The sequence below is a fragment of the Chelonia mydas genome, chromosome 12 (genome assembly GCF_015237465.2).
Source record: "Chelonia mydas isolate rCheMyd1 chromosome 12, rCheMyd1.pri.v2, whole genome shotgun sequence".
Taxonomy (NCBI): domain Eukaryota; kingdom Metazoa; phylum Chordata; order Testudines; family Cheloniidae; genus Chelonia; species Chelonia mydas.
In genome coordinates this window covers 14,040,671-14,054,916 of record NC_051252.2, presented here as the reverse complement: position 1 = coordinate 14,054,916, position 14,246 = coordinate 14,040,671, and the positions used below count along the sequence as shown (strand labels likewise).

General features: G+C 39.1%; 1 protein-coding gene across 2 annotated transcripts in view; it reads right to left on the bottom strand.

Moving 5' to 3' along the window:
• Nucleotides 1–252: 252 nt before the first annotated feature.
• Nucleotides 253–14,246, bottom strand: part of TOX3 (TOX high mobility group box family member 3) — an 82,783-nt gene continuing 68,789 nt past the window's right edge. For both annotated transcript variants that reach the window (XM_007054002.4, XM_043526261.1), the window contains exons 4-7: nt 6,205–6,474; nt 4,581–4,808; nt 3,462–3,542; nt 253–1,188 (exon numbers count right to left, since the gene is read on the bottom strand). In XM_007054002.4, the coding sequence (XP_007054064.1) occupies nt 451–1,188; nt 3,462–3,542; nt 4,581–4,808; nt 6,205–6,474 (1,317 nt within the window). In that variant the 3' untranslated portion in view covers nt 253–450. The remainder of the gene's footprint in view (nt 1,189–3,461; nt 3,543–4,580; nt 4,809–6,204; nt 6,475–14,246) is intronic.

Below are 14,246 nucleotides of genomic sequence, written 5' to 3'. Positions count from 1 at the left end.
TCATTTTACAGGTAGTTACAACTGTGCTTTTAAGGGTTTCATGAGTTTAAACTGCCTTGAAGTGCATTACTCACTTTTAGAGAAAGAAAGGTTACCTTATATAACTCTGAAAGGCCATTTTGCAGTCATAACATCCACGTATTTATCAGGCCATTTTATTCACATATTGTAGGTAAAGCTAAAATAAATTAAAAAGGCCATCACATGAAAAGGAGCACAGCTTATTTTTTATTATTATTTTTTTTAACAAAATGATTTATAGTCAGCTAAAAGATGATACACAGCTACATTGTAGTTCTTTATTGCCTATCTAATAGACACTTTAGAGGATCATTTGATCTGTTATGCATCTCTGCATAACTACCATCAACAATTTACAGTTTTCAGCCAAATATGGTTTACCCCTACCCCCTTGATAAATGCAAAACAAGGTTGCAAGAACATTTATCTTCAGAAAATACTAACCTGCGACAGTACTTGAGTCTGTGTTTGGGACGGTATTTGTGACTGGTGCTGCTGAGATGCTGGCTGAGGGCTCCCAATGGCAGGGATGGGGGAAGTCATCTGGGAGGTTACAGGGGAATGCTGCTGAGGAGAAGGCTGGGACTGGTGTTGCATGTGTTGCATTTGCTGCTGCTGCATTTGCTGGAGCTGTATCTGTTGCAGCTGCTGCTGCATTTGCTGCTGATTAATTTGCTGGTGAAGATGCTGCTGCTGCTGCAAATGTTGCTGCATGTGGTGCTGAAAATGCTGCTGTTGCATTTGTTGCTGGATCTGCTGATGCATTTGATGCTGATGTAGTTGCTGCTGCTGCATTTGCTGCATCTGCTGCTGCTGTAGTTGTTGCAGCTGGTGCTGCTGGGTTTGCATGGAAGGGCTTACTTGCGATGAAGATGGTGTTGCAACGATATTTGTTCCCATAGAGCTTATCAATGGGGCTGCAATGTTTGCTGGCATGTTTGGTGCAATGGTAACAGAAGCTACAATCTGATTCATTGGCAGTCTCATGGTTAAAGGTTTTGGAGCGATTGCCCTGGGAAGGGATTGTTGGAGAGTCTGAGGAGATGCAGACACCGCTGCATGTTGAGAAAGAGGAGTATTCAGCAGAAGGGAGGATGACAAATTAGTGGACGCCAACGTTTGCTGAACAGACCGTATTGTCTGGGCTTCAGCGGATTCCGCAGCCGCCTGTGTTTAAAAGAGAAATTCAAGAGCTGATATTGGTACAGAGAAGGGCATTATTATCAGGCTCACAAATTATTTGACGTCCCTTTCTGCCCTCATCTACTGTTAACGTAAACAGCTTAACATGAAGTAGGAAAGATAATTCATCCTAAGCAGTCTTACAGTTGGGACAGTGGTTCATGTAGCAGATATGAGTCACACCACTTCTTAGAGTTTGCTCAATACAACTGATTTCCTTTATTGAACAGCAGCTTCAATAGATTTATTATCTCATTTCTTATTTCTTCCTTTTTACATTAAATCTGTACAAGATAGAGAGGCCGGCAGGGATCCTGGCTCAGGGTTACCCAGATCAATTTAAGGGACCACACATTTTTACAGGGACAAAAAGGGGCGCTGTTGATGAGGAGAGAAAATCCAGAAGCTGCCATGGAGAGTGGGTTTTTTTCTGGAAAATATCAATTAGCAGGGAGAAGAGACCATTAGGGCTCATATTTATTCCATCATGCATTAATACACCGCTCTAGCTGGTACCACAAGCAACAGAAGTTCTGGTTCTGACAGGCAGCTAAATTCTGCTCTCCCTGAACCCTTGCAATCCCACTAAAGTCAGTGGGATTGCATGGTGGAAGACCTGAATTTGGCCCAGCAGCTTTAAGATAAATACCCACAGGGACATCATAGCACAATACGTTGCATACTTGCGTGTTTGTTTTCCACAAAACTTTCCTGTGACAGATCTGAATGGAATTACATGATGACACAGCACTGAAGGGCAAAACCTCTTTAACTGACTTGTAGAATATGGATCTCAACTATTTATTGTCATTAGAGTACCAAGTCTGAGTTCCTTACAGATGATTAAAGTCTAAAGGGATTTCAATGGGAGTTTGGTTCCGAAGCATTTTTGAAAATCCCAGTAAGTACCTATCTGCATTTTTAGGCACCTAAATATATTTAACAATCTGGGCCTGTTATGCTGACCAATATTGTCTCATTGTTTCTGTGTAGTCCCCTGGCTGTCTATATCCATCTGTTCTCTTGTCTTATACGTCGATTATAAGCCCCTTAGGATAGGGACCATCTTTTTGTTCTGTATTTGTAAAGTACCTAGTACAATGGGATTCTGGTCCATGACTCGGGCTCCTGGCCACTACAGTAATACAAATAAATAATATTAAGCAGCCCCACTGTCTTTGAAAGACAATGATACTTTGGCTCCTAAGCAACTTTGGTGCTTTTGAAAAGAGGATTAGGGTAACATTTTCAAAAGCGTCCAAGTGACTTAGTAGCCTCATATTACAAACTCTTGAGATAATAACGAGCCATATCCTGTGGACAATATAACTTCAGATATAGCTCAAGGTTTTCAACTACTGGTGTTGTTTTTATATTTGTAATCTGAATTATTTGAAATGCTTAACACTTTCTCTTGTGCTATTCATATAAGTGATCCTGAAAGCTAGTTTTCATCATTTTCTTGTACTGTTTCCTTATGTTTGATTGTTGGAGTTAGGGATTCTTTTGTAATTAATCCATGAAACATGTAATTATGTCTAGTAATTCTTCCATAGATATTTTAGTTGGACGCATGGATATATCTCTTGCTTATGTTCAAATGTGAAAGCAGAACCAATCTAAGAATGCCAATTAAAAGGCTACTTCTTACACAACAACGCTACAGGCTGACTTTCCTCATATTGCAAGTTGGGTTTTATAATTGTATTTCTTCTCACTGTCCATACTCAGTGTGGATCCCTGACAGGTTGTCCATTTGCAGGTACTTTCTAAATTCAAAGCCACAGTGTATATCTGTCCTTCAACAGCAAGAAATACACAGGATTCATCACATCTCATCTTCCACCTTGCCCCATATCCAGTATATGCTGTGTCTTCTTAAAAAGTGGGTACTTGGGAAATTCTGCAAATAGCTTTTAAATCTGAGTATTTAAAAGTCAATACATTTCTAATAACCAGATTCTACTTTTACAAACTGTCACTCACCATAGCATGTATTACTTTACTTTTAAAAATAACCCAGAGACAAGGTGTGTTTGTATAGTTATTGTCCAATATTTATTACTGTGATTTTGGACTATGAAAAATTTTTGTGCAAAAACTAAGCACAGAATGTAGTTTGAGCTGTTATGTTTCAGGGCTACATTAAAGGAACTCTGGGATTCTAGATTTATTTTTAATCACATGACAAAATTCACATTTAAATAACCATTGCCAAACTCTACCTTATGTTTGATTGAAGTCACCATCAGGCTTACCTTGGAAACAAGACTAGCTCTATAGGCAGCAAGTGCCTTTAGGTATTCTTTTTTGGCAGCTTCTGTTTTCCTTTTATATATCTGTTAAAGACACCACAATTAACACCAACTTCAGCTTACATATTTTTCACCATAAAACAGCACTTGCCAGAATAGGGTCATACTTGTATACATGCAAGGAATTAAAGATATGGTCCTGCTTTTCAGTCTATAACCCCCCGCCCCCAACACACACACGTGATTTTTCTTCTCTTAAAATGTTGACAACTAGCCTTACACTGAAAATCATATTACCTTTCACTGTACACTATCTATGCCTGTAGATGAACTTCAGTTTTCACCTTACTGCCTTCCTGTTTGGATTTTAACCACAGCACCCTAATGTTTTCCTTATCACTAATCATATTATTGTTCTATGGCTGCTACAGATTGCTATAGTGAATGATCTTAGCTGGTGCTCAGTTAGTATGACATTTTTTTCGGCAAGATGTTGCCTATTATTTTCTCAATTCATGCGTAGGAGTTATGTGGCTATGAAGAGGAACACAACCCCTAAGGAAGAACAGCTAATCTCTTAAAACTCATTCTACTGTACTAAGTTTTAAAATGAGCTATGAATAAAATTTCAAACACTAGGCTGATATAGTGAGGCACACAGGGTTGGCTTCAAAGGTTTGAAACCAACAATCTTTGTAACAAAGGTTCATAAAGAAGATCAAAGGAAATGGAAAATGTGTTGCACCTTCCCTTCTTCTAGTCTAACTTTTGAGTAAAGTAAAAAAGAAAAAAGCTTGACAATATATTATTTAATTATATATAACGGTGTACTGGGATGCCTCACCCAAGCTTTCTCCAAACTGACCTGTAAAGACTGGACTTGATGGCAACAGAGTTATCTACATGAATTGATAGGCCACCAAAGTTCGATACCACCATAAGACTCCTATAACGACACGCTGTTCTGCGGTAAGCTCCTCAGCAAGTGTAAATCAGCATAGCTCAGTGGAGCAACATTGATACACACTCGCTGACAATCTAGCTCCTGTTATTTACTTAACAGGATTGTCATTTTACTTCTTGTAATATACTATTGCATAACTGCAGTCTGTTCTTTATTACCTGTTTTTGTTCTTCTCCTAAACTGTCCCACATAGATGCTACTATTTTTGAAACCTCTCCAAATGTAGCATTAGGATTCTGCCCTTTAATTGCAGCCTGTGTGTCCCTGAAGAATAGAGCATATGCTGACACTGGCTTTTGTGGTTCATTGGGATCTTTCTTTTTCTTCTTCTTTGGAGTCTTGGGCTTCTTGCCAGAATCTGGAGCAGCTCTTTTTTCTCCAGTAGCCTAAGAAACAGCAACAAAAATCATTGCCTACACAGTATATTCAGATATATGTGTGTATGAAAAATCCTCAGTAGCTCTATTAAACAACAAATGAATAAGATTAATGGACAGGTAACATTTTAGAATCCTGTTGTGCAACCGTTACTCCTAAGTAGAATTAACTCAGGCATTTAATCCCATTGGCCTTAATGGAACTAAATGTGTGTGTAATAACTATTCAACATGACTAAGGGTTGCAGACTCAGCCCCTTAAGTTTTAGATGGGAAGAGCATGTCCTGGATATAATTTCTATAAAAATTAATACAGGATACATTACATATTTTGTGCATTCTCTATGAAAGAATAGATTTCAGCAACAGAAACTCAAAAATAAGAAGCTTAGGGGAACCTCCTGGTCCCTTGGCTAAGCCTGTTAACCCCTTGGGCCAGGGGTTACAAATACTTTACTCTGGCTACAAAGCTAGAGTGAACACACGCTGCTATCGCTCTCTAACTCCACCACTTCCTGTGGGTTGATGGGTGGAGAAGCAGTGAACAGATGGATCCATGTAGTCATCAATTCCCTGCCAGGGATCCTCCCCAAACCTCACTGAGGCTGGCACACAAGAGACTCTCCTGAGGACCCCTCCAAGAATCATAGAGGGGGCTTCTTACAAGATGTATATGCTCCTTGCATTCTACCCCATTCTGCTGTTCTAAGGATACTCTGTGGCAGCAGAGGGATATGGTGAAGAAAGGACTTTCTCCATAATATTACTTTGGTATATGATGACCCTATCCTGCAGAGCTTTCACATGCACAGTTCCCATTGGTTTCATCAGCAGATCTGCATGGGTAATACATGCAATCCTAACCCTAAAATAAATTTTAATTGCTAAAATATTTGTATTAATTTCAGTTGATCCGGCCAGAATAATTCCTTTGCTAACAGGTCTATTTAAATCTCACTGGAAATGAACTACAGGCATACTAAAACTTTCATAAAAAGGGAAAGGTCAACCTTTATTTCTAGAAAAAAGCATGTATAGTTAAATATACGATATTAAAGAATGTTAAAATGTCAAAACAGTTATAAGATAACGCAAACTGACTGATCATGTCTATAAAATCTGAAATTTGCCAGAAATAGGCCTATACATACATACATGCCTAAGATATCCTCCTAAAATCACTAAAGAGCTATATTATGTACACTTCATAAGCAAATATAGTTTTACTAAGTAAAGAGGTCACCCAGAGCATATGAATATTGCCACAATCATATACTCCACTACTGAAATATTTGTATATTTTACCTGGCCGGCCACACTGCAGTGAAGTCAGCAGTTCTATTGCTACGTATTCAAAACTATATTATATATGGTCATATATATTATAACACATACTATAACTTACTCTGTTTGATTCATCTGCATCCTCTTCATTTATAGAGCTGGATGGGGAAGGAGTTGCTGATTTACTTGCAGGAGGTGAAGGAGAAGTATGTGGCAAGCTAGTGCCTCCTAAATTTAGTCCCAACTGTGCACTGAGCTGAGACTGGTTAATGGTGGTTAACTGACTAGGAGGCATAATTCCTGAACGAGCAGCATCAGTCATATGGACAATCGATCTCATAATCAAAGAATGATCCTGGCGATACTGTGAAACTTGTGAGTGGCTATGATCCTAAAAAGCATGGAAAGAGCAAATATTTAGCAGCGACCATAAAATAATGTTATGGATAGTTTTAACAGTCTTATTTAGTTGACACTGTCAACTTGAAATCTAGTCAGTTTAAAAAACGAGTTAAAAGCAGCTTCAGGTATAACACCTTCCCCAGAGTCCCCCTGCCCATTTTTGTGGCATTACAATCACATTTCCCTATTCTTTGAAATGTCTTCCACCTGTCGTTGCTGTGCAGTATACCGACCCGAACAACAAGGGGAAAAGACTGACTGACTGTGCAGGGGAAACATTGAAACTGACTAGACACAAATTGCTGTCTACGCACCAAGTAAACAAAATGAAAAAAACAAACAAATGTACGTTTTCCTCTACTGAATGGCAACTCAGTTATTACATAGCTCTTATCTGTAACCAAAATAGGTTAAAAAATAATTCAGACTGAAGTGGAATCTTTAAGTTCTTTTAAACAAAGAACCTGTTGTGTCTGGAACTCAGACATTGCAGCATGCTAGTGCACTGTTCAAATAATTCAAATCACTGCTAAAAAACCCATTCTGCAGGTAGCCTACAAAAAAGTAAATATACAAAGATAAAAATAAAAACCAAATAACTAAGTACGCATGGAATTAACAAGCTACATCCTAATCATCAGCCTTATTTTTCTTGCATATTGTGTCTGACACCCACCGTTTGTGGGTTTTTTGTCTTTACAGATCATAAACTCTTGAGGGCCAGGACTGCTTTCTTATAAATCTGTACAGTACCTGCATGTTTATAAATAACAACAGAGACCCTTAATGTAAAACGGACTGGAATCTGTCTATGCATAAATAGGTTTTATTATTTGTAAGTATATAAAGAAGATCAATATTCCATAAAAGAACATTTAAAATTGAAAGAAAAAATGGTAATTTATAGACCACACTTAGTAAATGGAGAGAATAAAAATCTCACAAATTGATTTAGAAATCTGCCTAATCTATATTGTCCAAACAGAGGGAAATGCAAGAAGTAAATTAGATTCTGAAAATTATTTCAGTGCTAATGATCTACAGCATAATTATTTGCTTATGAAGGAATACTTAAAGAAATACTGTAGAACCTCAGCAAACTGCAGATTTTGAAGTGCTCAATTTACAGTCCATCCCCGACTTCCCTGCTGGTTGCTGAGCTTACTTGAAACACTGGCCAGAAGCATCTCAGTAGGACCTGATAAGCGCTGAACTTATCTGACAATCTGGAGCTTATTTAAGTGCCTCAATAAGGTTGAACTCTTTCAGAATTGCTCCCAAAGAATCTGACTAGAGCTGGTTAGGAATTTTCAACAAAGCATTTTTAAAAAAAATTTTTAGAAGTCAATTCACCAAAACCAGAAGTGTTTATGAAACAGGTTCATATTCAACAAACCTCCTGACTCCAAAAAATATGTAAAAAAGTTTCAGAAATGGTCAAAACATTTCACGTCAGCCTTTTTTTTTTTTTTTTTTTTAATTTTGATATTTTGTTCCATTTCACATCAGGAAAAAATTTCGATATCTCAAAAATATTCACATTATGGGAAAACCATTTCCTGAAAGCTCCAAGGTATGAAAATCTGGCCCTAAGTGCTGCAGGGGTTGGTAGTGGACAGTGATGTTCATTCAACTTTCCATCCTCCTCATCTGTTGGAAACAAGATTGCCCAGCCTCTTTCACTTCCCCAGAGCACCCAGTCAGTGCCCCTTCTACATTAACACTGAATCTAGGGTTCTCTTGTTTTTGTGCTGATACCCACTGAGGAAGCCTCCTTCAATTTGCAGAGTGGTCTAGCACACAGCTATGGGATCATGGATGTTTCCAGTGCCAGAGCATACCAGGCTGTGGGACAGCCAGGCTATCTGTCACACAAAACACCCAATCATACCAAGAAGAAGTACTTCACTGGGGTCCAACACAGATGCACTAACCCTCCAAATTCAAGGCACAGACCTCTACATGCTGGAATCTCAGAACCTGCCAACAGCTTCCCCAAATTTCCCATGGTCTACGAGCAGCTGCCAGCTGGGCTGCTCACCCCTGCTGGACTTCATTTTTCTTCTTATTTCTCAAATGCTTTTATTATCTCCCACCTCCAAGAAAAGGAACCTAGTTCCTTAGAGATGAATGTGTGTGCCAAAAATGAAGCACTTGATATAGAAATGTTTAAACCATCAGACTGATTAACTGAAATGCCTATTTGCTTCAGGGCACCTTTCTGGGAAATTTACTACCGCTAACTATAGGGTCACTCTGATTTAGAATTATATTGACAGTGGCATCTGGAAGTCGTTCCAAGGTTGTTTTTTTTAAGGGATATCACTTTCTGTACATTAATTAAGTCCTTTTGCTTTACAGACACTCTTTTACCGCATAAAGAAAAAAAACTGCTGTTAAAACAAAGGTGGAGATAATCAGAATTCGCTTTCTTTGTGGGTCATGCACAAAGCGGTTTCTAGGAAGTATTCTACCTCTAAAAGACTAGTTTTCCTTCGCTTCCTTGCTGTTACACAAAACCATCTTTCACAGTCTTTATACCAAAGCAGCAGAATACGAAGCCATGGGTTACAAATAATTGACTCTAAGTCTTGACATTATTGAAACTAAATGCTCTTGACTTTGCACCGACTCAGAATTTAATTGTATACACAAGCCCATGAATTGTTAACTGGTTCCTTCTTTTGACATGTTTGTTTGGGAAAGGGGGAGTTCTCTTTTTTTTCACCTCTTTGTATTTCTTTATTATTCCCTTCCCTGTTTTGCCTCAAAAAAATTTAAGTAAAAACACAAATTGGAAAGTAAGTAACATTTCATCACTGGAAATGGCTAACTGGCATCAAATAGAAAGTCTGATATGAAAAAGAAAATATTTTAAAGGTTAATTTCTGGTTCTTATATTTTGATTTGGTAAAAAAATAGTTTCTATTGTCATGTAACAACCATCAGCAATACATTTGCTGCATTTATACTCAAAGTTATATTCCTAATATATGTATTTCAATAGCATGATGAATGGAGTGTGAATGCAATTATTATTTTGTGGAGAGACATCATTATGAATTTCAGTAGAATACCGTACGTAACTGTGCATGCAGAGGAGATTTCAGAAAAGGAAGTGGAAGAGCTGTTCATATTTTTATAACGGTCTGATGTGATAGTATGAAGGAATGGGATATACACAGTCCTAACTTTTTTGGTTCACAGCCTTGGTGAATCCCTTCTGAGCTTGTAAATCAACTTGAGGGCACCATTATCATGTAAAATTCCACCAAGATACCTTAACTGTTTATTTTTTTCCCTCAAACATTTTAAACATGGTGGATTCCTTATCAGTAACACTTCCTATAGAGTCAAAAGGATCAGTAACATTTCCTTCATTATCTAGAAAATTATGAGGAACTTTCACATATCAGAAGTATTCAGGGAAAGAATATAATCAGTGTTTGGATCACAGTGTCTATGTGATATTTTAATTCCATTAGTACTTGAAACACTGAAAAGTGAAACAGTAAAGCTCACATATTCAGAATGCATCTTTTTGGAATAGTCAAAACAACAGATAATACTATGTACCCACTTCTAGAGCCTTGCGCAGATACAAAATTTGTATCTGCATCCGAACGGCAATCTGCAGAAATGATCCGCGGATGAGGATATCCGCAGATTTGCAGAGCTCTACCAATTCGTATTATGAATTTACATGGGATTCAGTGTGGTTTTTTATTTGAAATGTGCACAACTTTCACAATGTAACTCAAAACTTAGATCAGGTTTGCCAAAATATTCATCCATCTTTTAAGATGAAAAAAATCAAGTTTTGAGTGAACCTTGTCTGATTTATGGTTTTGGGTTGAAATTGGACAATACTCCATTGTTCTGACCCAAAATGAGACAAAATGCAAGAGTCCAGTAGCACCAGGGCTAAATCAGGTTTGAATATCATAAGAATTCAGGGGGTGCAAACTTATATGAATTTGAAATCAAAATGGGAAAGGATTTGTATGAACTCGGTGCTGACTGAAAACCCCAGGAGCCCAAGTCAGCAGACATGGGCCAGCTGCGTGTGTTTTATTGTAGTGTAGACATACCCAAAGTTTCACCTAGCTCTGCTTAATATCCCTCAAGAGCACTAAAGACAAAGTTATGGTGGAGTCCTGTGCAAAAGCACTGTTGTGAGGGAGTCAGCAAACCCTGCCCCTTCAAGAACACCCATGCTCGGGGCAAGTCAATATTTAGCCTAAAATGTTTTACCATCAAAACTCTCCCCTCTCAAATTGTCCGCAAGCAAATGTTAGTGTCCATTATATATGTGTGCATAATTTAACTGTTCGTAGTCCTAGAGTTCTGCACTATTATCTCAGTGTAATGTGATACACAGAAGGCAAAATCAAAGGAACCAAGAGGATCTCCAGACATCAGACTGCTCACTGCTTTGCCAACCTAGTCTAACAGTCTTTTCTGTAAGCATCCCTGTTTTTTTTTTAAAAGGATTGTCCTTTTGAACTGTCCGTTTCCCTCTTCCCTCCCCAAGTAACGGAGGCAATTACTGCAGTGCACCAGCACAATGTTGCAGACTTCACTATATGATATGCAATGCAGATACAATTGGAACTATATAGCCTTTCCTTCCAACCAAGGACACTGCTAGATATTGCTCTTGTAACATCAAACTCACAAAACATCCAGCAGAAATTAAAGCAAACAATTTAGTATTCCTCTTGATAGAGCAGAGTGAAATTCACCTGGAGCAAGGGGCTAGCATGAACCTGTACACTGCTTACATCCCATTTAAACCCTATTTTGATGGTAACTTTGGTGTAATGGTATTGCACTAGTCTTCTGCAGACAGGAGAATTTCACCCTACACGAACATTTAATATAATATTTTAAAAATACAATCTGAATTTTAGGCTCAAATCACTAGAAAAATCACTCTTTTGAGTATCATGGAGCAATCCCGAAGTCTTGATAACTTCAAAAATACTGTTAAAATCAAGGGGCCAATCCAGAATAATTTATTTAGGCAACACTTCCACTTAAATTTCAGTGGGAGTCTTGCAGAAAAACAATGTCAGGACAGTCCAATAAACATTTTGCCTGTATAAAGATACAGGACCAGGATCAAACTCTGAACTTTGGGGGTCAGTTTTTTACAGAAGGATATGGTAAATGTCCCCACAAAAGTATGTATTCCAAATCCACACTTGTGTGCAAATTACTCTGTGGGTATACCAGCTACCCCCGGAAAGTTGACTTAAAACATTACACATTCTATTATCCTTCAGATTTGTCACTGTCAAGATAACATAAGCCAATGTGATATACCAACTGATAAATTTACTTCAATATAAAAAGCAAAACCATCGCTTGTTCCTATCTGTAAATTACTCAGATTTTGTAAGTCAGCATCTCTCTGAAGGAAATCGTCAATGTTCTCTCTCCACAACTGCAGTATAGATAAAAGAATCCATTAATCAAATTTGTAGAAGATTTGAATTTGTCCGTCCATCAAAAAAACATACTAACAGGATGCTTTTATCTGTCATAGATTAAATCCTTGTTTTATGAAATACAACACAAAGCTTTGCTCAGTATTGCCACCATTCAAGAAGTAGTCATGTTTTCAGATATACAGATTAAATACCAGCCCAACTGTGGTTGCCAGCATCTCCTGTTCCACAGCCATGACCCTGTCTCACGTCTCTGGAGAGAGGAAAGTTTGCCTAGCCTTGTCCCACAACAACAGGAAAGGATAAATGACCATCTCCATTCACAGGGAATTAAGGCTGCAAGATACATCTAGAAGTTCCTCTGGATAGAGGAGACATGCACAGGTTCTGCTACCTGAAAACACTTAGGCTGTTTTAAATCTTCTGGTCTAAGTGCACTACAAGTCTCTCAGGTCAAAAAGCCATTCTCCCTTCCACTCATACAGGCACAGTTCACCCCCTGGAGGCCCCAGAGATCTCAGCAAGACCACATATCTCCCCATCATTACACGCCTGAAAGGGAGAAAGTTTTGGATATATCTCAGTTCCTTTCTCACACAAAGAGCAAACAAAGGAGCAACTACTGAATCACCCCTAGATCTAGGTGAGTGTCCTTTTCTGCTGGCTTGATCTCACATATCTCCATGTCACATCTCCATGTCACATCTCATTAGGGCACAGAATTTTCTTATATGCCTCCCTTCACAAACAAAACATGGGTTAGGAGGTGTGGCCAGCTCTCCCTGCAGTCTGGGCGAGAATGTGTTTTAACTCCCTACTTCTAATCCTGTGGTCCGTTCAGTTTTCTCTGATGTTTTTTCAGTCTGGCTTATGAACTGTCTTTCAGGCTCGGGCTGCCCTTGGCTGTGGTGGTCCCTCTGGTAGCTCAGCTTCTCCATGTAGTCTTCTGTGTGCTGCACAACGTCTGCCAGCATAGACAGTTGATGTGGGTCCACCCAAGTCTGCAACTCTTGAGCAGACAGCCTAAAACCAATCCATAATTTCTTCCACTGACTAATACTCAGGCTTGAGACACCAAGTCACCTCATAGGTTAGTTGCTAGGTGAAGGAACCCTGAGGAAAAGACCTTCCCCCAGAAATGCTGCTGGTACTTCTCCTCAAAGATCCTAACCCAGTCTAGGATGGCAGCCAGGGACAATGAAGGTAGTCAGTGGCAGCGTTCTTACCAAAGGCCAGAAAAGAACTTGGAAAGGAGCAAAATGGACAGCCCAGGACTACTCCCAGGCAACAGCAGTGTCCATCTGCTCAAAGGTGACCAGGCACTGTCATCATTCAGTCCCATCTTGAACAGAGAAAGGATGATGGGTATTAGAACATAAGAAGGGCCATACTTGGTCAGATCAAAGGTCCATCCAGCCCAGTATCCTGTCTGCCGACAGTGGCCAATGCCAGGTGCCCCAGAGGGAGTGAACCTAACAGGTAATGATCAAGTGATCTCTCTCCTGTCATCCATCTCCACCCTCTGACAAACAGAGGCTAGGGACACCATTCCTTACCCATCCTGGCTAATTGCCATGAATATCGATAGCCTGAATGGTGTCTCTGGAACATTTGCTCCTGGAATTGCTGCTGTTGAAGTTGGACTGCAGACTGGGCTTGCTACTATTCTTAGAATTATCTTGGTTGTTCTTGTCAGTCTGCAGCCTAGGTCTGCTGTGGCATATCATCTAAGTCAGGACGTCTTCCAGTTTTCTTCTTTTATACCATTTTTGCAAAGAGATTTTAAAAAAAAAACAACACAACCTTAAACCATGTGTGATAGTTGCCTTTTCCAACTACATTTCAAAAGCAATCCATACATGGTGTGGATCTCACTTCTGTCTTGGAGCTTGGTTCTATTAACACAGAAATTAACAAGATAACAAATTCCGCTCACTCCTTCACTCCACAGAACTCATCCGACACTTGGCTGCTCCTAGACTGAAAACTCTTTATATATTCCTGTAGTGCCTATCACAATATTGTCTCAGCCTGGTTGGCCTAAAGACAGTCCTGCTATATTAATTAATTTTTCTTCCTCAGTGCTCAACCACAGCCTAGATCCTTCCTCTCTCTTTCTAGAAAGCCCCTCACATATCTGGAAGGGGTAATAAGTCGTCACCTGCACCAGTGACTCAGCAAAACCCCTTCATATTTACTAGAAGCAACATCACCAGCTCACTGGATGGGTGTCTCAGGCAAATCCTGCCAATCTGTATCATATTGCTGCTACTGAACTTAATCTAAGGTTTCTATGATATGGTACGAG